The sequence below is a fragment of the Platalea leucorodia genome, assembly GCF_965183815.1.
Source record: "Platalea leucorodia genome assembly, chromosome: 1".
Taxonomy (NCBI): Eukaryota; Metazoa; Chordata; class Aves; order Pelecaniformes; family Threskiornithidae; genus Platalea; species Platalea leucorodia.
Window position 1 is genome coordinate 93,584,404 of NC_138823.1, and position 27,477 is coordinate 93,611,880.

A 27,477-nucleotide genomic window follows, 5' to 3' on the forward strand; every position below is an offset into this window, starting at 1 on the left:
TACATTTCTCCTTTCCCATGCCACGACTGGCACATCTTCCTGCGGCCACCAGATAGGACATGCCGTTTCCAGGTTTCCAGGCCCCTTTCAGCTGGAGGACAGCATGCTAATGAGAGTGATAACAAACGCAACAGTAAAGCATTTTTAAGAGCCCCAGAATTACCACTGGGATTAACACAAAGGCCTCTTTGTTGTTAACGAAGGGGGAGAAGAGAAATGGCCACGGCCCTCGTGCTGCAGCCCTGAGGGAATGGCCAACAGAGGCTTCAGTTAGAGAGCAAAACTCTGGGCACCAACACTGTCACACTGGTGGGAGACCTATTCCTCGCCAAAACCCTAGGCTGGTGGTCCGTGTGTCACGCTAGCCACCAGCTGCCATGTGTCCTAACCGCTAAGGAGCACACAGCAGTACTGGGCAGCAAGGGGAAGGGCAGCGGCACGAGCTGGGCACAGCTCTGCTGGTGGTCTCCCACCGGGCTCCTGCGACATCCCAGGGTCTGGAGGAAAGGCCGAACACGGCAAGCCTCACGGTCCGCTGCGGGTTTGCTGCTGATGGAAAATACTCCTCTCCCTCTCTCACCCTCCTTCTCAAATTCTGATTTCATTTGCTAATTACAGCCAAATTATGCTAAGCTAAAACACGCAGGAGGCTGTAACAGATTTCATAATCAGCAGGGTCACTGCTTCTCTCCAAACACTGTCTAGCTCTTCTGAGGAAGAAGGGGGGCACGGTCTAGGGTGGGGGGAGATGAGCTGCTCTGAAGTTCAAGGCTGCTTTTCCCTCCTCTTCTCACAAAGAAAGGGGCGAGGGCAGAGTGGGGAAGGCTGATGGGTGCACAACATTGAGAGAAGTCTAGGTGCCAACGTAGAAGAAAGCACCTAGTGCCCATGGCTGCTCTTAGTTTTAGCAACTTTGCTCACAAAACCACCTAAACCCATTACGGAAAAGGTTGTAATGATTCCTACAGCGTGTTCCTCCCCACCTGCCTCACCCCTTTTTTGTTGTTGAAAAACTGCAACCAGATTTTTATGGCTCTGGAGCAGATTAACGGCTCTGGCACATTTTCTCTCCACTAAGCAATTGCATGTTTATTACCTCAAAAGTGTCAATAAACATCTGACATCCTTAAAAAAAAAAATTAGACGAATCTAGTGTAGAGAGACCCTGATGGACACCACCACAAGAACGTGGTTTTGGGAGGTCGCACACACGCACAGTGTGCATCTGCATGTGAACGGTCAGGTCTGCCAACGGGCTGGGGATGAGCTGGGGCCAGGGGGCTTCTCCTGCTCTCCCCTGGGGCTGCTGGACATTGTAAACGTGTGCTTAAAGGGAATGTAAACATTTGTGCCAGGCTGGGAGCCACACGTGATTCTGGAGTTTCCTCCATGTCATGAAAGAGGTTCCCTGTTTCCATCCTACACTGCCACAAATAGTGTGTTCACTAAAGGTTAAGTTAGTAAACGCTTTCAGGAAACATGCTCTGTAAATACGGACAGTTCTTGCTGGCTCAGGGCTGCCTTCAGCATGCGGGAATGTGAAATCTTTCCATCCTCAACGCAAAAAACTTTCTCCCTTAATTATTTCTAAACTTAGAAATGAAAAACAGCAACAACCAGTGTTCTGGTGTTAAGTCTCATATCCAGTTTGTCCAAAGCATGTCTCAACCCGCTTCCCCCTTCCTTGGAGTGAGGTTTCATGGGACAGGGTTGGCAACTGTGAGAGTGGCAAAGCACATCCCATCTTCCCTTGGCTTCAACACCTCTCTGATCCATCAAGTTCAACTTCCTTAAGCAACAGAAAATTAAGACAAGGAAATAAAATAAAATAAAAAAAAGGAAAGGTAATATTTCTGTAGCGGGTTTAATAGCTGAAGCAGCTCAAAAGAGCCAGAGAAAGGTCACCACCTGCAAAGGAGGAGGTGGGACACTCTTGCTTTTAGCAGGAACAACCCATTTGAAAAGCTGTGTCACCTCACAAAATCACGTGTATATGTTCACATGGACTATACATAAACACCATGTTAAAAGTAGGGTCTTTCAGCTGCATATTTCCATGCTACCTGTATATTACTTGCACACAGCAAGACGCTCAGAGCAGGCAGAGGACATACACCCACTGCTTTAACTTCTGTTTGGTTTAGAGGCCATTTGAGAAGCAGACTCAAGTGGGAAAGTTTTCCCTCAGCTCTTTCCCCAGAGGCTATTTCACTGAAATAAAACCAAAAGCGTTTTTTGTTTCTTTGTTTGTTTTTAAGTGACAGCTCGAGAAGCAGCACCAATTCTCAATGAGCTTCACCACAGGGACTCATCCAGAACACAATACCTTTTGTTAATGAACCCAAGACAAGTGTTTGGGGAATCCTTCAGACAAATTCAGCTTCTTAAACTAAGCAGGTGTATGGCATGTCAAATCTGAGAAAGGCAAAGGAAATGCTAATATTTCCTGGTCCCTTGTTTGCATGTCAAACTCATGTGGTCCTGAAAACCTCTCATCTCCAACTTACAGTTGAGAAGGCCCAGCTGCAGAAGCGATGCCAGGGCTGTAAGGATCATGAAAAGCAGGAGTCCTCCTCTCCTCCCCAGAAACCCGACCACCGGGCACATGGCCAGGCAGGATGCCAGTGCAATCCCAGCCATGGTGTAGTAGTCCGCATAGAAGTTGTGGGTAATCGCCATCTTCGCTTCGTGCCCCATCATGCTTTTTGCAAAACAGTGGTGTATGCCGTAACCAGTCAGCCTAGGGGAAACAGGAGAGGGCAAGAGGAGATCATTGCTGAGAAGGCAGCCACACACTGCAATGTAATTCAATGTAGGAACATGTTAATGCAGGAAGAATTTCTTCCCCTGCAGGAATACAACACCTAGGGCAAAAAGACTCATCTCAGACTTCTAGGTGCTACTGTAAAAATAAGCAATGATCAAAAGAAGCAAAAGAAAAACTTTTATTCAATCAGACATTTGCAATCTACTGGATTTATTTACATAGCTGTTGCTTGGGGTACAAGCAACTGCACAAGGACTCCTAGTGCATGATTGGTTTTCCCAGGGTATTCGAGAACTCCGCTATCTCAAGGACATCTCTCTGTTCCCAGTGCATCCACTGACAGCCACAGAGCCAGTGCTGCTGTGGTGAAGCCGCTTGTGTGCTTGGACAGCACGACACTGCGCAATACAGATGTGTCTTCTAGGAAGACCTGCCTGCCTGTGGCATTTGGTCATACTAAACCTCACTTGCATCTCACTTCCCAAGCTAGCCTGTTAGAGCTGAAAACCCCTTAGAAACAAGTATTTGAAGTCACATGTGCTGCAATGATTATTACAATTATGAAAGAATAAGCCCTAATTCAATCTACACATTTACACTACCCTTCACAGCAATGTGTCTCCCCTTCTTTTAAAAGTTTCTTTGTGATGCCAGCGGTCAACATCTCGCTACTCCATTTCACTCCTCTTTCTCCTGTCCCCCCGACCCCACAGAAGAGCAAGGCAGAGCAGGGAGCTGGAGGTACAGAAGTCAGATGAGAAGCCCCAGCATCACCGCTAACGTGGTGCAAAACTGCAGCAGAGCTGCTACACGAGGTTAATGCTCCCAGCTGCCCCCATTGGAGCACAAATACCCCTGCTGAGAAGGGCCTCCTGTCCCTGGCATTTAGACCAGACAAACCTCATGTCACAAATTAATTGTGCCTGACAGAGCAGCAGGCACAGATCCAGGTCTCCAAAAAAATGAATGGCAGGTACATTACATTGATACACCTCTATCCTCCTGAAGGTCAGGAATTTGAAGCTCTGTCAGTGTAAACTGGATATTAATATAAGCATAGAAACAGCTGGGGGAATACGCAATCGCTGAGTGCATGACAGCCCAGGGCCTGGGGAATTTCTCTTGCAATCTTGTGAATCAATGCTATAGTTCAAAAATACACCCCCAGTACCAAACACCTTCCCCCTGATAAAAACCTAGCACAAATACTTGCTGTTACACAAGAATTTCATTTGCTTTGGATATCTAGATTATAACTGACTCCTCCCGTAAGAGAAATATTAATCAGCAAAACAATATTAATAAGAGGGCAGAGTTAACCAGTGTGTATCTTCTCTTTTTCTTCTGTGCATGCAAACACACTTGCTGAAGTTGTCATTTAGGCCATGACCTATCATTTGGACTTTACTTTCCAGCCTGCTTCCCCAGGAATTACTCTTATTATCTTAACTTGCTTAGCAGCTGAGAACAGTTGCTTTTAAAACTAAATACATTTATCTCCCTTGATGTCTTATCATTCCCTACAGAAGGTTCCTTGTCCATGTTCCACACTACTAAAACTTAGCACAGCCCCAACTAACAGGAATAACAGAATTAAAATTAAATAGTTTTTTTTCCCCACCCCCTAAAAACAAACATGAAAGCTCTTTCTTCAAACACGCATCTGCTTCACGCTCTACTTGGACGGCAAACAGCCTCCGTGTGCTATTGCCAGAAGTTATTCTTTGGGCTGCCTAGTTCTGGTTTATGGCATTTCCAAACGTGTAATTAAAAAGGGTGAGAGAGAAGGGGAGAATTCCCCATATAAACGTTTTTCACAAATACAGTTAACACTGGCTATTAAAACCACCAGCTCAGCCTAAGAGGAAAACGCTGTTTCAGAACAGAGGGAATCACCCACTGGTAGGTGGGAGAGAGACACAAAACCCATAAAACCAGAGTTGGTTCTGCAACCAGTAACACTGAAGACCGACCCCGAAGTCCATGTGCCTCTGGGTGACGACCTGCCCAGCGCAGGGGCTGTCCTCTCTGGGTTATGACTGATCCACGAGCCTGCTAACAGGAGCGAAGGCTGCAGGGTAGGGCCCTGAAGTGATGAAGAAAAAGCCACAAGAGAGCTGCGTACTTCTAAACAGAGCAGAGGATGGGGGATTTCCAGTCTTCTCCCCACCTCCCATTTGAAAGGAAACACGAAAGGAATTCAAATGGGCATTTCATAAGATCGACAAATTAGAAAATCCACTGCCGCTGCCCTCCCAGAAGTTGGGTTTGGTTAGAGGCTAAATTTGCAGCCCATTTATTTCCTCTTTACAAGGTGCCCAGTTCTGGACAGAAGGCCTCAGAGCCTGTAACTGCACAACCCTCAGGCAGATGCCTGGTTTTGCCCATGTAAGCATGTCCAAGCCGAAGCCTTAGGATGCAGGCATCGCATTGCTCTGTGCGAGACTGCACATTCTCCCTGCGTGCCCCATACATGATTTGGGAGTGGTGAAGCACTTTGTCATCTGCTTTTGAAGACCTATCAAGGACATCTGTTATACAAGGGAGCAGGCTTGTATTCACTGGCAAGCAACATCTTCCTCTGCAACACAGCTGTATCAGATGTAAACAACTTGAACTTGCGCTCCTGTGGCATTAATGATTTCAAAAATCCCACCCAGGATGCCAGCAGCAGATGTCTGCATGCGTGAGCATGTACCAGCTACATGGCCACGCGAGACCAGTGGTGATAGCAATGCACTCGCAGCACGACACCTGAGAAGGCACATGGTGCTGCTGCCCGAAACAGCCAATGAGTTCCTCCACATTTGCCATAAAAAATAATTCCCTGCAACAGCTGGTGTTTTTCCAGGATCATTTCTCAGAGACACTAGTGAAGGGTCCCACACCAGGAAACAGAGGAGCTCTCCCATCATTTCCTATTACTGCTTCCAGTTCACCAACCACAAAACTATCGAAAAAGAAGATCAGACTTACGAGTTCACACACAATACTACGATGTTTTTCCACAGGTTCCTTGTTCCCACCACTTTAACAATGCAGACTTTCTTCGGTCTCCTGGTGATCTCCTTTTCCAGCTCTGAAACAAACCAAATAAAAATTATTCTTTCACTGGGGAGAACGAGAAGGAGAAGCTTTGCTTGTGAACTACAGATATTCTGAGGGACATTCTGGAGAGCAGGACACCATCGATTACACTAACAGGAGCTATAAAAATGCTGAACAACCTGCCTAAAGTCCACCTCAGGTTCTTCCGTTTTTTCCAGGCTTCCTTTAACCTTCTTGGGGCTGAAGTACTGCCCAAGAACTCCTTCACACCCCAAACCTTCTCCCAGTTTAAAATGTGTACATAAAATAGGGGCACTACGGAGCTTGATCCCAGCAAGCATGATATAAAATTTCTTGAAGAACTTCAGGATTCTGTTAATTTTTAAACCCAGGCAGAACTGTGCTTGTGCAGTTACAAGACCTGATGCTTTTTTACAATGCACACCTGAAAAGCCATGGAAAGGCCTGGAGCTGAAACTCATTTTTTGTGGGAATCTTTTGAGGTTTGTTCAAATCCAGGTTTCTGAAAGAAATGGCTAGGACACTATGTCAGCTCATCCTCTTTCCCACTACATTTCAAATATTTAAAATTGCTCTGATGGATGTCTTAAACAGAAGACATTTCCTTAAAGAAAAATCCTTGGGAATCATCAGCTGTGATGTCTTTGCATTTCAGAACTAAAGCTTCACCACGTCCTTAAAGTGCTGGGCAGCTACAAGCTAACTTTTCTTTGCAAGGCTATAGTAACACACAAGCCTCACAAATATCGCATCTGATATTCTTGTTGGCATGGGACAATAACGAAGGGCACTGCATACTTCCCAAATATCATTAGGTTAGAGCTTGGCCACCTACCTAAGCATGCCAACAAAACCACTGTTTCCAAGCTACTGGATCAGTGAGACAGCTGCAAGGGCATAAAGTCCGGTAAAAATGGAAAAAGCTGTAGCTATAAAGAAGCATCACAGAAACGATGCACTCCAAGAGTACAGACTAGGACTGTTTTTTAGGGCAAAGCCTTGTACCGCTGCTTTCTAGACTGACTGCGTTTAAAGGCGGCAGCGTGGCCCCGTTCTGGACAGCGCATCCGTTCCCTTCGTGCATACGCAATTAGCCCGGGCGTCCTCAGTTGTCCGCACTGGCCTGCCCCGACCTCTGCCTTACTCCACTGAATAGCAATTTCTTTAAGAGATGCAAGACAGGGAAAAGTAAAAGCAAGCTGCGGGGTGGGGGGAAATGAGATAAATCACCTGAATTTACAAACAGAACAAAAGACACATTTGTCTTCTGTTATTTGAAAATTATATCATAAAAATAAGAAATCAAAAGAAACACTATTTATAAGGAAATAGTTGAGTTATTCACTGCTCACAGGTCACTCCTGGTCTTCTATCTAGAGTAACTACAGGGACCGCTTCTGAGAAAAGCAGCAAAGGGTATTTTACATTAATGATTGTACTTCAGCAGAATATTGCTGTACTACTTTCCCTCCTACCTGATAATATCCACTTCTCCCCAGAATCTACACAGCATGAAGCTCACAAAGCATAAAAACAGAGGTGGAGCAAAAGAGGAAATCAGTCAAATTAATATTTGTACTACAGGAGCGCTCAGCAATAGATCAGGGCTATATTAAAAATATAAGCAATAAAAAAAGATGGTACCTAATTTCAAAGCACAAGGTCAAAACGATTTTTGTAGCAAGATTCTGGAAAGGAGTAAGTGGGAATAAAATAATTCAGAACAACTGAAGCAGTTAGATAAAACATAGTTATAAAGCCTATAATTGAGTCCAAGCCAAACCTTCTACAGTGAAAAAGTCAAAGCAAGCACTAGAAGCAGCACAAGGTTTTGAAAAGCTGTTGATGACTGTTCACCGTTTCAGCTGAAGGGCAACAATGAAAATCACCACCGAAACACCACATATTGCACAGATTTCATGTGGACATAAGCGTTCACTCTGAAACTGTCTAAGAATGACCAGATCTGGTCTGTCAAAGTGAAACATCTCTTCCATCAGCAGAAGACAGTCCCTGATGGCATATTCAGATTTTCTTAATTTGGGTTCTTTTGTTTCTCAAAGTCATTTTTACTTTTTTCTTTGGGAAGAGAAAGTAGATTTTATTGTCAATACGTGCTTTATTGAGCCACAATTTAAAATTAAGAGAAGCAACACTTAACTTGGTTACACTTCTCTGCGGAGCCAGACATTATTTTGCCCTCCGCTCCTGCTTTGTTCATACATGAGGGGTTGCTACAATCCACGTTCTTGATTTATTGTCACACATCCTTCTCTTGCTCACTCAGGCCCCCTTTTAACCTTTCCTATAAATCAGTCCTTTCAAACTAATTCCCATTACTGTTTTTCACTGAACTGCTGTTCTGCCCTCACGTAATGAATAGCCCGTAGGTTATGTGAACTGGGAAACACATCCTCTGCTTCAGCTGCAGTGAGGATCCCACACGAGGGGGATTTCACCCCTTCTCTACCCTGCCTCATGCAGCAGCCTCCTTTCCGTAGATTCTTGCTTCTGCTCTGACGGGGGTTATACTCCATGGATACACAGCATCATTATACGAAAATGTCCCAAAAGAGATTCCAGATGTAGTTGCATTACAAGGATTAAAAAAAAACACCAAAGGAGGGGAAAAAACCCAACCAACCAAGCAAAAATGAAAAAAGAAAAAACAAAGGGAAAAAAAGAAAGAAAGAAGAAAAAGAAACTGGCTTCAAATCTTACACCAAAGAATGCAAACAGCACCTGACTTTTTACTGCAAGCCGCCTGGCTCTATCAGCTATTTACTCCTCCATCCCTCTATGATGTATTAAAACTCCAAATCTAAGTCACCTGCTTCAGATGAATGACTCTCCCCAAATCTCCAACACCATCTATCTTTCTGATGACTTTCTCCATCCTTTACTTCTACATATACCAGTCAGCTGGTCTCAAAAAAAAAAAAAAAAAAAAACCAAACCACCAAACAAAAACAAACCACCCAACCCAAACCCTGCCACCCCAAAATCAATCATTTACAATAATCAAAATGTAATCTGGATAGCAATAAATAAGCTATATGACTTGCAAAAAGTCATCACCTACTGAACACAGTGGCCTGCTGTTTTTGGAGGTAGCCTGCTTTGCACAAAAGGACCTGCTCTGACTGACTGTGACAGGCATCAGGAGAGCGGCAGCTCTTAGCCTGTCTGGACTTCATAGGTCAATGTTAAGATCTTAAAAGAGAAGTCAAGCCAATGCCTATTAAAACCCCATGGAAGCAAACTACTGCTCTCTCAGTCACTGGAACAAAACCAGGAGAACTCCCCCTGCCCCCAACCTATTCTTTGATTTTGCACTGAAGTCACCAGTTCAGAAGGAATTTGCATTAAATGTTTCATTTCTGACTGATTTACCAGAAGGGCGAGTGTGGAAAATAAAAAAAAAATAAAAAAAAAAAAATCCATTTACTCAGAGGCCCATTATGAGTTTTCCCATACTCTGGAGCCCACACACACTCTAGGCTTCCTATTCAGGGACTCGGTAGGAAAACTGTCAACAAGCTAACTCTTTATATCTCAGTGGAAATTAAAACTATTCATTGGGAGACTTTAAAAGTCTCATGGGGAGGGGAACCCTACCAGCTTCCAGCTCCCAACACTGTTGAATTCTCATGGGATCCTCTGCGTTTCAGGATCACAGCTTTCAAAATCAGAAAGTATCTTTAAAGCCTTCAAATGAAGCCACCCACCTCTGCATCACTTGGCAAAGACAAAATAGACAAAGCTCAAATCAAGCCGCTGAAAAAGGATGTCCAAAATGACAAGTGTCCTGTGGTGATGGACTTCTGCTGGACTTTTCTGGCTGCTAAACGATACTGTCAGTAGCTCTTTGAACACGAAAAGAGCTATGGAAGCCCAGCACAGAGGCTCAATCAATCCCTGGAGCACGACAGCTCTGCAGCAGGAGGTAGATCGGTCCAAAATGCAGAGCTGAAGCTACAGCCGCACTGAGTTACTGGTACACAGGGTTATTTATACCTTCCAGGATTTCTGCCTCCATGAACTCCCTTTGTGCTCATTTATTTATTTTTGCAATCATGGAGGGCTAGCAGCCTGATACATTGCATTTTTGAAAAGCCTAATAGTAAAGCAATATTGAAGGGTATCAAGTCACATACAGAAATTATGAGGTGGGTAAGGAGCTGATTGATGGGCAGACAGCAATGAGGGGCAGAAAAATGGAAATCATAAGCGGATGGCAGCAGGTTAGTGGTGGGGTGACTCATTCTCAAAAAAAAAAAATCTAGTTTAACAATCTCACTAGGGAGCTTGGCACAAACCTTAGGAATGTGCCAAGGAAGTCTGCTGGTGACAAAGTGAGGCGCTGCCAGCAGTATAGCACAGAAATGGGACATCAGAGGGAACTGGGTGAGCTTGAGACCAGGTGTGGCAAAAGCAAGTAAAAAATACAAAATACAAGGCAAGACACTCAGGAACTAATGGGAAATGCTTCTGCTGGAAGATAATACTGTGTTGGACTTGGTTATATACTCCTTGATCACAAGTGACTGTAAGGTACCAGTCTGTTGTGTCCATGAAGTATTTGCAATTCAGACAATGAAATACTGATTCTCTTTTACAATTCTGGTCATCAGTATTTGAGAAACTAAAGCCTTGGCAAGCCTATTTATAAAAGGAGAGGTGATAGAGGAGAACTTCAGCCCAGCAAAGGAACAGGGCTGCTGTCTGCTCATATGGTATGGGAAAAGAGAAAAAGAGATTTAAGGAAAATACAGTCACAGACAAGAGCAAATGGGAAGGGAAAAAAGACAAAGAACGTGGACAGCTATATATTTGAACTGAATGCTAAAATGTGTCCTACTACAAGAGCAATCTGGATTCTGGAATGGCTTTCCAACAAAAGCGCGGGATATAAATACTAAGAGCATTTAAAATGAAGCTCATTTCTTGAGAGCAACTGTATAACTCGATGACTATAATAGCAAAGGACTGATTGCAATAATTTGTTTCAATCCTGTATTTCTAATTACATTCAAAAAAAGATAGGAAAAGGCAGACATAAGTTTGCCATTGCAATCTTCAATTGCTTGTATGCGTTATGATACAGCACTTAATTGGATGATCACACATTAGCTTTTCCCCCAGAATGCTCACTGCAGTCAGCAAACGGGCAGCTATTAATGATGTCTCTACCTTTCCCATTCAACATGTGCCCCTCAGCCTTATTATCCAAACCTCCCAGTGAAGACAAAGTCATAGGTTTCCTCAGAGACATTCCTACAGTGCTGTCAGAATATTCATGTACTTCACAAATACCAATGAAATCATCTCTACCACCTTCTTGTAAGAGTAAGGACAAAGATTATTCCTGTTTTGCAGGCAGGGAGACGAAACACAGAGGAATTGTGTCCAGAATGAGAAAAATCATGCAGCAATACCCCTTGTAGGTGCTGATATAAATGCTCCAGCTTTCTGCAAATCAAGTCCCAGAATTACATGCTAGAGACAGACACTGAAGAAACTGTGATTAGTGACAGCACTGGAAGGGCCTGATTCCAGGGAAATTTCCATCCTCGTACAAGGACATCCCTGGCAGATACAGGGAACGAGTACAGCTCTTCAGGAGGCATTCAGCTTCATTTCCCCAAGACTGTCCTCTTTCCTTCTGCAACCCTCTGCCTCATTCACTACACACCTTCCAAATTCTGCAACAAATGAGGAACAGACAACAGCTTCATTCCCACAGCATCGTCCATCCTATGCACTGATTCGTCCATCCTATGCCCTGTGGAAAAAATAGGTCGTAGTCATGTTATTAAAGGCTGTCTCATCATGCCTTCATGCCAGGAGGCCAAGCAAGGGTTGCCCAGGCAACCTGACTTCTTGCATTTCCCAGAGCGTGACTTGTCAACATTTACATTCCTCTAACATTACCAACATAAAAAAGAAAACCCCAACACAAAGAATTCCTCAAATGTCATTGTGTGAAGCCGCATCTGGGCCATCAGGAGTTTCGGATACCTACATGTGCACTGCTGCTATCTACTGCCAGAGCTATGGAGGAAACCTCAGCAGGCAGAGCAGGTGAGTTGGGCAGTACGGAGGGGTGAGACACACACTTTAGGACTGGATTTCAGAAGAGAATAGTGCTGAGACTGAATTCTTGGGCTTGATGGCTTGCTCTGGAGGGAGGGGGAAGCAAATAATCGCAGGCCCTTTGGTGTCCATGCTCTAGCTATCCTCTCCTCTTCCTCTACAGCTGTTAATTCCCCCCAGTCCCTTGTCGCCTTTGCCCCTGTAAGTCCCCTCCAACTATCTTTATTCTTTGCTCCCACGACTCTTTTCGCTCTCCTATTTCCTCTCTTCTCTGTCCCCTGGTCCCTCTTACTGCTCTCTGCCTCCACTTCGTTCCCGAGGTCTCCTCTCCTAACCCCTCACACCTGCACCCAGACTCACCCGTCCTCTCTCCTCTCAGTGCACGCGAGCTGGGGGAGCGCTGGCAGGGCCAGGGCTCTCTGCCAGCTCTCCACACGCAGTTCCTGCCCTGTAAAGCCGGCTCCTCCGGGAGGAAAGGTAGCACTGCAGAGAAAGAGCCAGTGTGCCAGCCAGGCACAGAGCAGCTGCGACAGGCTGGAGCATGGCCAGCGAGAGTCTGCAGAGGACTCAACTGGTGAGAAAGAGCCATTCAAGCTTCAATAGAGGCTGACACCACCCCCTCCCTTTTTTTTTTTTTTTTTTTAATTTTCTAGCATATTTGGCTTTTCCCAGTGGCATCAAAAGGCACGTCTTCAGGAGAGTGCTCCCTTTTTCCCCTATCCCCTCCAAACCCTGCCACTGTCAGCAGTCACTACCGCCCTCGCCAGGGATACAGTCAGGGCACGCATGGGCTCTTCTCTTCCATTCCTGTAGACCTAGCCAGCAGAAGAGGACTTACACTGATCAGTTTCATTCTTGTCACTCGCTATTTATCATGTACTGCATGTCCTGAAAGAGTTGCACAAACTCCATCAGCTCCTGCTCCTGGACAACAGGGGACCACCAGGAGAAACCCAGCCCCTCCAGAAAGCTGATCCGACATACAAGAGGGCAACAGAAATCACTGGCTGGCTTTGTGTGATATGGAGATCTCTGTGGCTGACACACAGTCCTTTGTAAGAATTAAAGGCTGCCTTCATGTAGCACCTTGAACTGTTTTAACTAAATTTCCCACATTTACCCGACTACCCCCTGGGATTTGCATGGGATATTTAAGTTTGGCACCATTGAACAACCAAGAAACAGGATTTGGTAAAGGAATACATCTGGCAGGTTTGTACACAGTAGCATCACATTGAGTTACCTTTATTATGGGGCCAGGGAACTTGTTTTCTTTCTCTGGCTAATACGCCTGGCTCTTCATTCACCACAAGCTTTAAAACAGTAGTGTAGTTGTAGGTGTGATTGTCTGAGATATGAGTAAAGCTTTGTAGGCAGAGTTAATCTCTTCTATTAGGGAAACAGACTGACTTTCAGACACAAGGCTTTTTCACCCTTTCCTCTGCTATTTACCCAATGAAAAAAAGCATGCAAGTACACAGATCCAAGCCTCATGCTTAGGGAAAAAAAATATATATAGCAAAACAAAACAGGAAAGTAGCTTATGTATAAAACAAAAGTCATGGCAGTGTGTTGCTCAGTAGCAAGAAAGGTGAACAATAATTTTTTTTTTTCATTAAAAGGGAAGCCCCTGAAAACCACAGCTTTCCTAACTGCAATCCACACACACACACAGAGAGTACTTGTCATCACTGTACCCCTTCTTCTTCTCCATAACGTGTCCTGCACGCTAAAGTATTTGTGTCTATTTGCACGCTTGATCTTTGCTGGCCACTTTTGTAATTACATCAGTGTTATTTCTCTAAGCTTAGAAAAGAACCTTGGAAAGGAACAGCTATAACCTGTCTGTCCACAGGAGCATTCTGGTTTTCATCTAGAGATGAGCAAAAAGGGGGTTTTGTTATTCAGCCTGGTCAAGCAGATATTTTTCTGTTAAGGAACATCTGAAATGTCGCCCACCAAAGGGGAAGAGAAGGAGAACCGCACAAAGGTGGGTTTCCATGGAACCGTCAAGCCTGACACTCAGGTAATTGCTGATACAGCTTTTCAAGTGGTGCATTTCCCAGCACACCCGAACATGCCAGCAGGGCTAGGTCCTGCTGCAGCGGAGATCAGCTTGCAGCAGTCGATCTGCTCCGGCTAACCAACAGACCCTTCATCCCACGTGAAGAAAAAAACATGCCTCCTACCAAAATAATGAAAGCCGTCGAATGTGCAACATGCCTTTAAAGTTGGTGCTTTGGGATTTCCAGTTCCCCTAAACACTCTTTTCTCCCGTTCTTTAAACAGATCTCTGCTTCCTTAGCATTTATTTCACTCAGGTCAAAGCGACTGTCCTGCAGCTGCACTGAACTGAATGTTTGTTTCTTGTTCCACAGGGGAACAGGGAAGAGATGGGGAAGTTTTTGGAGAAACTGGCAGTGAAAAACCTGTGCTGAATTAATATTACCAACATTTTTCATTTGCACATGATTGAAGCTGACTTTTTTGGATAATGTTCTGAAATATTTGTCAACAAAACTCACCAAGCCTGTTTTACAAATGACATTTCAATATGCAGTTGGATAAAAATCATTCCCTTGATGCAAAAATGAATTTAAACTTCTATTTCTACAAGAGGGCAAAGTGTTGAGCCAACTGGTGAAATTTTGAGACTCAAAACATTAGGGATGATTTAATCAGGTCTAATTAGCACAGCTAGATTTCTTAAGCATTAAAGAAGAAAATATGACCACATAAAACCAAAAATCTCTTTACGAAGGCAAATTATTCCTGCCAAAAATCACAAGGTGAACCAATCACTCAAAAATAAAGCCACTTAAAGCTGTCGAGGGGGCAGCTCTTCTTTGGTTTTGCAACCAGCAACAGGCACTACGTTACACGCCTGGGGCAGGTTACTGAGAAGAAAAGGGCAATGTTAATTTACAACACGCTGGACTCCTATCAACATCCCTTGTCTCACTTTAATTTGTTTGCCATGCATACTCTCTTGCTGGCTATGCATTGCCCATCAGCTGCCTATGCTGATTTTCTCCAGACAGAGGTTGTTACCACAGCTGCCGGACCTTTCAACTGCAGCTGGACCACTGTCCAGACATTTAGTTGTTCTCTTTAGAAACATCTCCCAGAAGAGCACTGGCAAACCGCTCCCACCCTATGGGATTTATTCAAAAACAGCAGACAAATTTTGCTTCCTTTTTTTCCACCCAACACGTGGGCCACCTCCCTGTGGAGTGAATAGGCCTTCAAGAAGGTTGGTGGCACTTTCCCCTATCGGCAGCGTAGCCAAATGGATGAGTAAAAGCTTTCAGCAGGCAATGGGAACACTGTGATACTTCAAAAAAGGAAAATAAGCCTGTTCATTGCTTGGACAGCGATTCAAAATTGCATTTTCTTCCATCCTAGAAATACTTCACCCAATCAAACACTACTTTTTCTCATGGAACTCGTATCAGCTGTTAAAATGGGTACATACAAAACTACTGTGACTCCTGTAATAATCTGTTATATAGGATACACTAATTTGACTGGTACGTATGAGTAAAATTACAGTGGGGTTTTCAGCTAGAAGGGACTGCAAGTGAGCAGTTTATCATTTAAATGCATTGGGAGTAATTCAATCACAGGAGGCTGTTACGACAACACAGCGAGGAATAATAACACAATGGCAACTATGTGGCAACACAATGGCCCCTAACTAGAGCAAAACGGTTTCCAGCCCTTTCAGATGGAAAACAAAGTATAAAACAAATCACAAACAAAAAGCCCTCCACACAGATAGGAAAGCTCAACAATGGAGTCAAGGGGAAACAGGGGATATCTGCATCAGGCTCAATGGCATCCTTTCTCCCAGACAAGTACCAGCTTTTTACCCATTCTCTGCCACAGCATCTCCAGGGATGTGATTACAACACAGAAAAGCAGAGAAATGCTTCTTTTCTGCTTACGGACCCACTGGGAGACATATGGCCTGCGCTTTGATCACATTCTTCATTCAGGATTTCTACTTTTCTCCTGTCCTCACTCAGACCGTCAACACTTCCATGCACCCAGAACGAGAGAGAAGGTCCTTCCTTCCAAAATTTTTAGTTAAGCTCATTTCATCCTTTTGATACTGCTCCTCTCTTACTCTCCCTACAGAAATGCAACATCCCTCCAGAGCTGGGTCAGGAAAGCCTTAACATGTGGGGCTGCAGAGAGAGTTTAAAGAGAAAAAGCGAGGGAAGAAGTAATAAAAAAACCCAGCAATATCCCCAACAAATCCAGCATCAGCAGGGAGGCAGAAACGACCATGTTCTGTATCACTTAAAGTTTGCAAAGGGTAATGTACTGACAACTGCTATATCTAAATGTATTTGCAGGCAGAGAATCCATAGCATCAAGATGTGTAATAACGCTCTGTTTTCCACATGAAAGGGAGTGCCTCCTTAAGCAGGAGTGTACCCCTACCATGAAACTGCTGGAAAAAGTAATCAGTCACAAATAATAGTCATAAAGCCATTTTGATATTTAGCATTCCTCCATGGACAACATCATTATACATGGCTTAAATAAATCCCTCTAGCACACAGTTGCATCTTTATCATTTTCCTTAAAGGAAACTCAGGTAATTTATTTTTTCGTTCCCCTAAAATACATTTTATTTCATCTGCAAATTCAAGAAGATGACTAGCTGAGAAAAGCCAAATTTAGAGTTGGCTGGAAAACTCCAAGTCCAATTGTGAGACATTTCGTTGCCTCAGAGATGGGTTTTCTCCAAGAGCCATCATTTACTCTGGGGAAGATCTGCAAAAAGGAGGGGGAGGGGGATGGAGATCACCAGGTTAATGGCTGCTCACATACCCCCAGCTTTTCAGAGCTTTACCAGAAAAATGGCATTTACATTGCAAAGCCATCTTGTGTGCGATGCAGATCCAGGAACTGTAGTGCCAGACACTCAATTCACGTGCAAACAACCTAATTAACACCAGCCTGCCAAATGCACCAGAAATGACAGCAGTGACCTGGGTATGAATTCCACAGACCCAAATCGGACTTTTTCACCCTCGCTGATGAAGACTGCTTCATTTGTTAGGCACTGATGTTAACGGTGACATTTTTCTATTCTGGATGAAGTCTGTTCCAGTGCTGACTGATGCCTTTAGCACTGATTGATTGAAGCTACAGTTACCCCAGAGACCTTGGGCAGCGAGTATCAGCCAAGCGCAGGAAGCATCACCCCTACCTCACCCTACCGCACCCCTACCTCACGTGGGCAGAGCTGCTGGGTGAGGTCTCCCTGCAGCCTCCGGGGTCAGAGTAGGTAGGGTTTGAAAAAGGGGGGGGGGGCAGGAAGAAAGAAACATTTCCACTGTTTTCTGACTAGTGGGTAGTCTGATATAGATTGCAAGTGACAGTGCAAAATGGGTATTTATGGGCACCGTCAAGCCTGTGAGAAGGAAGAGGGGAGCCTGAACCAAATCTGACAGGCGGACCAGTGAGATGAAGATCCAGAAACTCTTCGCCTTTGTTGTAATTGAAGCCACACACACACACAGTCTCTTCTGCAAAGCACCCTGCGAGACAGGAGCACAGCTATTTCAGTGACAATCCTGGTGTTAAGAGTTGTCAGCCCTCTCTAAAAGCATCAGTAAACCAAGGAACCGATAATTTAGACTCTCAACCAAAAATTGCACCCTACTGCTGCTGCTTGCAGCCCCTCTACCCCCAGAGCAGCATCTTTCAGATGACGCAGGACAGGAAACCAAAATGGCTCTTGGAGCAAGGCTTTAAAGAGAAACTGTAACATGGTTTAGGTCTGCCACCAGGCTGGTGCTTTAGCATTTGGGGTTTGAGTGCTGCCGCTTCTCCAAACCAACAAAATAAGTGTTGTGTGATGGGCAGGATCCCAGCCAGCAGCTTCCTTAAAACAGTTTCCAGAGGCACACAGGGCTGAAGGTGCACTCTGTAGCTATGGAAAAATTCTTCAAGAGATGTCTCTAAAGACATACGGCCCTGCAAGATGAGACTATAAATACTAGGACTGTTCAACAGGCCAAGTAATTTTAAACACAGTGCTGGAGTTCAGAATGGTTTTTCAAGAAAAGCAAAATGAATGAATGAATGAATGAATGGGATGATTTTACAGGCAGTAAATAGATTATTTAATTCTGGGCAGCAATGCCACGTGCAGCCTTTAGAGAAGAGTGGAGGGATTTGCAGTTGTCTGTCTGTCCTACTCACCGGGCACCACTCCTTTGATGTCACTTTCCGTGTTCATCCTGTTCTTGTGCGTGAACTGAAGGATCAGTTCCTTGGATGCCTCAAACTGTTGTGTAGCCATCAGCCACCGAAGAGACTCTGGGAAAATACTTTAAAGATGGAAAACAGGTTAGGGTCGCTTCCAAGTTTCTGTCAGAGGAAGAACTGATAGTGTTTAGCTGCTCATTTAACCGTTCATGAGCTACGTAATTATTTTCAAAAAGCAGAAGAATCACTTATGAAACAAATAAGAGGGAAAACAGATTCAGAATGTGCAAATTAATGACATTTTCTTTTACGCTGATTCACAGATGATACAGGAACTATCCTATCACCTAGAAATAGGACATATTAGAATTTTATAATGTATTAGAGGCGTTCTGCCTGTTAATACAATTTTGAGAGAACTAGAAGAAGGAGGCAGCACTGTCTGCAATAGACATTTGCTGCCAAGCAGGGAATGAATGAGATGTGCAGTTAACACACGGTAATTCAGACCAAAGAAGGAAAATAGCTGACAGAAGTGATTTGGATTCTCTTGTAAAGACGGACGGAGGAAAGAGACAAATTACTTTCTAGGATTATAATGGAACAGATTTTTTAAATTTTTAAACATGTCAAAAATCTTCTCCCATATCTGCAGACTTTAAGCCATTCTTTTATACAGGTCAGTATTGTGAATGCTCCAGACAACATTCAGGTGTTGCTCTAAAAGTTCCCCCTAGTAAAGACAACATTATGTTAGTTGAGTTCCCTTAAAAATATACATATACACACAGAGTTACAAAATAAAAAAAGTTTATTTTCCATCCAGTTGTTTCCTTCAAGTGCTGATATTCACCTGAGTCATTAGCTTAACTGATGATCTTCCTTTTTTTTTCAAATGAGTTTATTTTCATACAAAACCAAAAGAAATATGTAGATCTTAAAAAAAAAAAAAAAAACAAAACCAAACAAAAACTCCCATACTGCTATAGAGATGAAAACTTTCAGATCTGACTCCAAGCATATTTTTCTTTCTTGTTTAGGCCTCATTTTCACTAATCTTCCAAAAGACCTTTCTAAGAACAAATTTAGCAACTACCATTAACTTCAAATATATAAAAAACCCTCAAATTTCCTTCACAAAGAACTGATCTTTGCTGTGGATGCTCCCTCAATTCTTACAGTTCAACACAGCAGACCAGGCAATTGCGCCATTATAGTACTATCTTCTAAGGCTGATGCAATTTGGAAGACAGCTTAGCAAAACCTCCATCCTAGATAAAGTAGTATTATTTTTTTTAAGAAGAAAAAAGGAGAGAAATCAGGCAGACTGTAATCCAAATTATATCAGGCAATAAAAGTACATAACAGCCATGATGACAGCTATTCAGCTTGACAGCTTATTTACTACCACTGGCGCTGCACGGATGCTTTGGCATATCCTCCTGCAGAAAGTCCTGTACTGCAAATCCACATTTCGAAAAATTAAGAATTCTCTGAACGTAGAATCTCCCCACACTTGCCTCTGGAGAGGGGATAGCCTCAGCCACTAGCCTAAAAGCTGCACCTTTTGAACAGTCCCCTTACAGGTCCCAAACAACAAGCCCTGTGGGGAGCACCCGCTCCTAAGGAAGGAAGAGAGCCACAGGGACGGGCATTGCGGGGACAAACGCTGTCTCTGCCTCCCAACTCCTACAGGTTTCTCAAACTGGCAGTGCTGAAGCCTCACGTCTGTCAGCTGCTCCATTACTCAGTGCAAGCAGTGGGAGGTTCATTTAAGGATCTTTAAAAATTCCTGGACTGCTTTGAACCCAGGTTATCAGTCACAGCAAGGGGAAGTGCTGGCCTCCCTGCCTCTGTGCAAGTGCCCGAGCTCACTTGTGGAGCACGGACCCTGCTGCCCAGGGTCTTTTGTATGCACCTACTGTTGCCAAACCAAGCACCATTACAAACTCAAAAGCCAAAAAAAAAAAAAAACACCAAAACAAAAGCCAACCACCTGGCACCTGTGGACTTCTGCACAGAAATTTCGTCACAACCTCGTTCTTCATAACCTGGCATTAAATACTATACATATAAATCGAACCTGAGACCGCTTTTTGCTGAGGGTGGGCAGTCTCCCAGACTGAGCTGACTGCGGACACCTGCTTCATAGTCTTCTACCTCCTCCATCAGTGAGGAGAGGACCAGTTGAAGAAAAGGACCTTTTGCAGCTGAAGAAAAGAACGGGGTGGGGGTGGGTAGAGGGAAATGTTCATCTCCTATTACACAGCTGCTGCCTGGGAGAGGAGACGGGGAAGACTGGGAGGGACACTGGGAAAAAAGATCCTAAGCCCGAGAAATCCTAAGAGCAGAGAAGACTCCTTGACAGACAGAAAAAGGCCAGGCAGGCACTGCACATAGCTGGAAGGAGAACCATGATCCTGTCCAGATGCAGAGCAAACCCATGCCCCTGCAAAGGGTGCAGTGTGTCAACAGGGGTCTGCCCCAGGGCAACAAGCCCAGTTATTACAACTTTATGTCTTGGTGAAGGTAAATCCTATTTAACAGCACCAGAAGAGAACTGGCCATCCCTTCCCAGTTCTTCAGTTTTGGTTAGAGTGAAGCAGGACTTTATTTCAGATTATTGATACCTTTGCTGACCTTCATGGCATGGTCCTGTCAGAAGCTTCCCGTGTCCAAGGCAGAGGAAATAATGCCTCTCTATAACTGGAGATCCCCTTCCCTCCTGGCTTTAACACTCACACACACATACACACTTTGAAAGCGGCCTAACATCTATTAACTTATTTTTATATGCTTGTCAAACCCCTGTGCTCACATCTGGCTTATGTGGGTGCCTCTCTGCCCTTCCAGAATGACCTGAGAGCTCAGCAAAGGCACCTGCTCAATTTGCAGGTGTCCCAGTCCACCAGCCCATCCCTCCTAGAGAGATCTGCTACTTTTCCCTTTTCCCCAGTCCATGCCCAGCTTCCCGCTCCACTCAGCCACCCACCTCCTGGGGATGCTATAGCCTGCCATGTACAGGCTGGGAGCAGCGCAAATCTATAGGTAGGAGAGGGCTAAGCCCCAGCATGGAGGGGCAAACAGCTCTCTCACAGCAGGAGATGGAAGGAAAGAGAGCAAGGAGGAAGGAGGAGGCAGAGCAGGGGCTATCGCAGCATCTGTTATTGAACTCACTGCTTTAGGTACACAATGGGGAATTAATAAGCAGCGCGGTTTTCCAGTTCTTTTATTACAAATCAGTTCGATTTCTTCCTTCATCTGCAACATATGCTGAGGGTCCATGCTCTATTCCCCAACACAATGCTGGGGGAAGAAGGAGGAAAGGAAAGAGGTAATAAAACGGTAGCACTTTCCAGAGAATATGCAACAGATGGAAGAGAAAAGTCTAAGAGAAAAGTGCATACTGTACCGACAGTATAATTAAACAGAGTCCATTTCTGCAAATGCAAAAACCCTGGGCAATGCAAATCCTGTTACTTTGGCTGTTACCACTATTTATCAAGCTGTCATATCACACGTTATATAAGGGGAATCTATTTGCGTGGTCTGCCTGTCCTGTCCAGCCAAAAAGCTGCAAAGCTCTTGGAGATTAGGAAATAAATGTTAGCATTTCCTACTGCTTTCAATGTCACCCGGGGACGACCTCTCAACAGCAATGGAAACAGCAACAGCCACCTGGAAAACGTGCTACCTCCAGAAGACTGCTGAGGGGTTACTGCTGTCCGTGTCGTTTGTCACGTTTGTTAGGCGTCTTCATACTATCGTACTCTCCTATTGGACACAAATATCTCTAACCGTTATGTTTGATATTGGGTTCTACCCAGTGCTGGATATAATGCTTTCCAGCTGGCGGGCATCCCAATAGGAGGTTTTGGAGCAGACCTGCACACGTGCGTGTTTGCATGTGTATAACATATGGCAGGTTTGGGAGAACAGTATCATACATTAACAAGAACACTCTAGCTTATTCATCATCAAGATTAACACTGACAAGATGAGACTATTTAGATGTTTTATGTTGGAAAACAGGGACCAAGGGGGGAAAAAAAAAAAAAAACAAACACAACATTCTCTTGTAAAGGATTTGTAACTTTTCCCGGTGTGCCACGTTTTGTCTTCAGCCCAAGCTGCGGCATGTCTGCCTTGGGGATAAGCGATGAAATCCCCGCTGAGGGTTACCATCATGAATGCAGGAGAACTCTGTAAGGCCTTCACGCATTAATAGAAAAAGATATAACTGTTAAAAATTGTTGCACACTGTAACAAGTTTTCACATGTTGCAACTTGTCAGGCATTACAACTGGCAGCTTGGCCCCCCACGGTACATAACAACTTGGTCTTGCACAGTGCAGTGGCATTTTTTCCTCATTTTTTTTCAGTGTACGGCAACTAAATATTTTAATCGTGTTAGTGTTATCTTTAAATGAATGATCTAGCGTGTTCTTACTGTTATGGTTTTGTACAACACTGCTCTCGCAAGCCTCTGTTGTGTTATGCCGCCACTGCGTGTCACTATTAAGACAGAACAACAAAGATAGACTTTTTTGGGAGATTTATAGAGTCCTGGTGGGAATGGACTCAGCACCACCTCCAAGGTGAGAGGCACCCTGTTTCTCTCAGGACAGCCGTACCCATGCCACAGTGCCGCTGCTGCAGTGGGCAGAGAGGAGTAGGAGCAGCCGGGAGGGGAGGATTCCCGGCAGGAACGATCCCGAGCCACTGCCCAGCGCAGACCGGCCACCCAGGCTTCGGCACAGCGTGCGCTAATCCGGGCAAAAACCGAGCAGGCAGTCTGGTTCAGGGCTGGCTACCTCATGCACACAAGACGTCCAAGTGTGCTCGTTCAAGAGCTGACACACATTATTTTTAACCTAGCCTGGCTAACCCAGGCCAAAGAAACCAACAGTGACAGCCCAGAACCACAATACAGGTTTTAAGGGAAAATTTAGCTGTGCAGCCGCAATCTGACAACACCTAGGCTGAGATGCTTCCTCTCAAGAATTGTTTTCATCTTTAAAGGCAGAGTAACAGCCAGAATAATAGCAAAGTACAACTTGCTGCTCACTGAAAGAGGACCATCTCCTGAGTTCCTACCACGTCGCAGCACGTAACCTCTGTGTGTGCTATGATCAATTATAAAGTTGTTATTTCTTATTTCAAAGTCAAGTATTTGCAAAAGGTGAATGTAACAACACAGGGAAAGGCTCATATGTATTGTGAAGCACATACACTTCCAGGCAGCAAAGCACCTCCCAAGTCCAACATTAGGAGCTCGTGTTGTCTTTGACCCGACAGGAGGAAGAAATACTTACACCCAGTAAAGCAGCATCAGCAGGAAAGGACAGATGATGACTGCCTGGAGGACCTGCCAGTCCCTGCAGAGGGCAGCCAGCCCCGGCATGAGGAACTGCCCCGCCATTTCGATGAAGCTCGCCACCATGGTGATCATGAAGCGGTGCCCAGGAGGACAGAGCTCTATCCCTGAAACACAGAGCACATGCAAACGCATTAGCTCCCCACCAGCAAAGGCACCCGCAGAGCATCTCTTTATGAAACTTTCAGGGAGTTAATGTCCTTCTAGACCGTTGGCCAAAGTTATGCACAATCAGATAAATCTTGTTTCCTCCTGTATTTAGGCTTCAAATACCCTAGCAGCAATAGAGAAGCCCAATAACAGCTGGCTGTGGGGCAAATATTGCAACTTCCATACACCTATTGCATCTCCTGCAGACCTGCTGTATCCTCATCGTCAGCTTTCCTTCAGTCTCTGCCTAGGGAAGCATTTTACCAAATTGTAAGATGTTTGGTTTTTTGAAGGGAACATAGGCTAAAATACAATCCAAAGATTTTCGGTCGAGCCTTTTCACATTTCTCAGAGACACCGCGTGCCTTTCCAGTCAGTTTGCTGGGAGGCAGGAGAGCGCAGCTCTCAGCAGGATACAGCTGCCCAGCTCATACGGGATGCCACCTGCCCACAGTTTAATATGCTACGACTCAGCCAGTTTCAAGCTGGATTTTGCTGAGTGGGTCATTTCTGGGTTTGCTTTTTGTTTTCGCAATAGCTAATCTTGATCAACTTTCAAACAAGCCAGCCTTCCATCTGTCTTATCCTGTCCTCCATCCTTCCTTTTGCTGTGGGGCAATTTACTGCCATCACTGGTATCATCGGCTGTCTTAGATGTCTTCTGACAAGTGCATTCAGTAGATAAAAGCTTCCTTAAACCCTGGCTACCTTTTATTTAGTCCTCAGAAATAAAGATGAATTTATCAGAATCACAGCTTTAAAAAAAAAAAAATCAGAGAAGAAATAGCAGAAAAATTGGACTGCCTTGTGGAAATATATTCAAACATTTTTTTTGCCAGTGAGATTGCAATAGAAGCCCCTATTTCATATTTCCCATTTGCCCGCATTCACTTCTACAGATTAATAATTAAGCACAATTAACCTGCCACAAATGTTGTGTAGTACTTATCAGCACGCTGATACAGAAACATAGCTTGTAAACATTAGTGATATGTTGCTGTCAGCATTGTTGCTTTTCCTTGGGATGTTTCCTACGGTTGTTTTAAATTAGAATTTAACGGTTGTTAAAATTGTAATTGAAAAGCCATAAGACAATAGGAAGGGATGACAGCTGCTCCTTCATTCACTCACTCATCTGTAGCTTGTTCAGCATTTATCACTGTAACACAGATTTAAACTAGCTGACCAGGAACTAGCTTGCAGACCAAATGTAGGATTAAACACCACACACTGTTTTTTCCCCCCGCCTTTCTTTTCAGCCAACAACAAAAAAATACCGATGGATTTTTGCCAGTACAGAAGGAAAATGTATCCATTGCAAGGCGGCCCAAATTTTCATTAGCTTAACCACAAACACAGCAGCTTTGGAAAAGAAAGGGGGGGGAAAAAACCCTCAAAGACTCTTACTTGCTATAAAAGCCTTTTACATTTTCATTAGAAAAACAAGATTAAAACATAGAGCTCCTTATTATATTAATATGGTTTCATTCTTACTAATGAAGTATCCCAAGCCTAGGTGATTTTTTTATTCTATGCAAAGAGGTCACTTCCGTTTTATTTCCCTAATCTTCAAATATAAAGTCATTCTGTTTGTTTTTCTAAACCTTAAAGTCCCACTTACTCACACTCCAATATTCCTTCATTAAGTACAAGGACGAGTTTTGTTGCTATAGAAACGGGAAGTCTGCATTAGCTAGGTAAGGCTTTGGCATTTCAATTGCATTGCTTAGGTTAGTATCAGATAAAAAAATTAACCAAGAGGAGAACAACTTTTATATGAAGTCAGAAAGAAGCGTCCAAATAATAAAATTATATTTTATTAAGTCACTGGTGCATAGTACGTAACTCCATATGCAGCAGTTATTCATTGTATAGAAAGGAAATAACTTCAGAGATTGTTTAGCATCTATTTTCTTCTCTGGATTATCACACGCATATGATCAATTTTTGCCCTTTCCTCTAAAAAAGCTGGAGAACACAAAAAGATAATCCCTGCTGTAGCTGGGTGAGCGTGACTTTCAAGTGACATCAGCAGGTGCTCCGTGTATATGAAATATCACATCTCTGTTGAAATGTTCTACATATTAGGACAGCCTACTGACTTTCCAACATCTCTCACATCAATTTTATATGATAAAAGATTCAGCACTGCAGTTTTTAGCAAGCATTTAGCAGTCAACCTTTTCCCACCTCTGCCAGCAAAGCCGCCCACTGTAGCACCTCTGCTCCAGCCCTAGGAAAGGCACCCTGCACCCAGCTAATGCTCCCACCGGTGCCACAATGCACCCAGGCACAAGGTCTCTGCGGCCGCAACAATTATTACCCAGTTCACGTGACAAATTACCAACTTGCACAAAATTACTACAAGGCAGAAATCAGCTTTATCCACCCGCAGCAAATCCAGCAAGAAATCTTCAGCTCCCTTGCTCAGTGAAGAGGTTTCCACCTCAACTACTTTGTGGAGCATGGAGAATCAAGTAAGCCTTTGTCATACACACAAATCACAGCAATTACCATCGATACCAAAAACTCCTGGATACATCTGTTTGCTCTACTTGGAACATTTTGTGTGGGCAAGGAGACAGGCATGGAAAACATTTTGCTTCCTTGCCTAGTATTTCTACTGTAGGCAGCACAGTCAGAGCAGTAGATCCAACTCAGTTGCCTAATTTCCGCAAGTCCCAGGCAAGCGATCATATGGGCAAGTTGAAACTGTACACAAAGCAGTCCTGCAGTACTTGGGCAGTAAAATCAAACATGCCCAGGACATGTGGGACAGACTTTCCCACTGTCGGCAGACACCCAGTAACAGTGGGCATCACAAGCGCAGAAGTGGGACCCAGTCAATCCCTGTGGCAGAACTGTTCCACACATGCCGTAAGTACAACCCAGGCTGAAGGCAATCGCCTCACCACACGTGTGGTGCAGACCCGGGCCCCACAGGCATCACAGACACAAGACACTGAATTGACGAGGCTCACTGCACAGCACATGCCTCTGGCTGGGAAACACAGAAATAGAGTGTAGAAATTCTCCTTTCAGGCCCTATCCTGTTTGTCCTTCCACTACAGAAGTGACCAAACCAATGTTCACCAGCCTCACACCCCTGAAAACCTGCCACAGGGAGAGCTGGTGTGAACTATCCCCCTTCTTACAAGGGATTCAAGCATTTTGGGGGGTTAATGCATTCAAAGTAACCCCACTACTAACACACAGGATGCACAGGGACACGTTCTGGCATGGAAGGAACAGTGCTGGGGCCGATACGTTACCCCATGAGTCTGCACGCAGCAATTTGTACCAGAAGTATTAAAACCGGTGATGAACAAAGGCAAAGTAACTGTCTGTGTGCGTGTATGAGCGTATGCATGTGTGAGAGCAAGCACGCAGGCACCAGAAGGATAGGCAGAGCGCAGGTTAAAGGAATGGCACACGCCCATTGTGCCGATTGCACCCTACCTCTGATTTCATTTCATTCCAGTAACAAAAGGAGTAGGAACAACCTGACCTACAGACAAGGTATCATGAAGATGAAGAACAGGATTGGAGTCATAAAATATCAAGACTATGAGAAAAAAGAAGAGAACAGAAATTCACTAAGTTTGGCTGAGAATTATGAGGGCTGAGAAAAAAAAATGAAGCAAAAAATTGTAAACATCATCAATTCCTAAAGGGTATGAAAAGCAACCCCAAACTGGTTTGTTGCCTGCCAAGAACAACCTCAAGGATGATGATGAGGACGCAGCAGCCATGGCCTCTTGTCCCGTGTCACACAAGTGACCCTGGCCAG

The 27,477-nt window shown here is 44.3% G+C and overlaps 1 protein-coding gene across 3 annotated transcripts in view; it reads right to left on the reverse strand.

Annotated features, from left to right (window-relative positions):
- Positions 1-27,477, reverse strand: part of SLC22A23 (solute carrier family 22 member 23) — a 114,942-nt gene that overhangs the window by 9,042 nt on the left and 78,423 nt on the right. Inside the window, exons 4-9 of one of the 3 annotated variants that reach the window (XM_082320874.1) lie at positions 23,476-23,644; positions 18,155-18,282; positions 11,532-11,621; positions 5,744-5,846; positions 2,508-2,740; positions 2,331-2,415 (exon numbers count right to left, since the gene is read on the reverse strand). In XM_082320874.1, coding sequence (XP_082177000.1) covers positions 2,390-2,415; positions 2,508-2,740; positions 5,744-5,846; positions 11,532-11,621; positions 18,155-18,282; positions 23,476-23,644 — 749 coding nt within the window. In that variant the 3' untranslated portion in view covers positions 2,331-2,389. Of the gene's footprint in view, positions 1-2,330; positions 2,416-2,507; positions 2,741-5,743; positions 5,847-11,531; positions 11,622-18,154; positions 18,283-23,475; positions 23,645-27,477 lie in introns of those variants that run through there. The other 2 variants (XM_082320872.1, XM_082320873.1) reach the window with 2 other exon arrangements.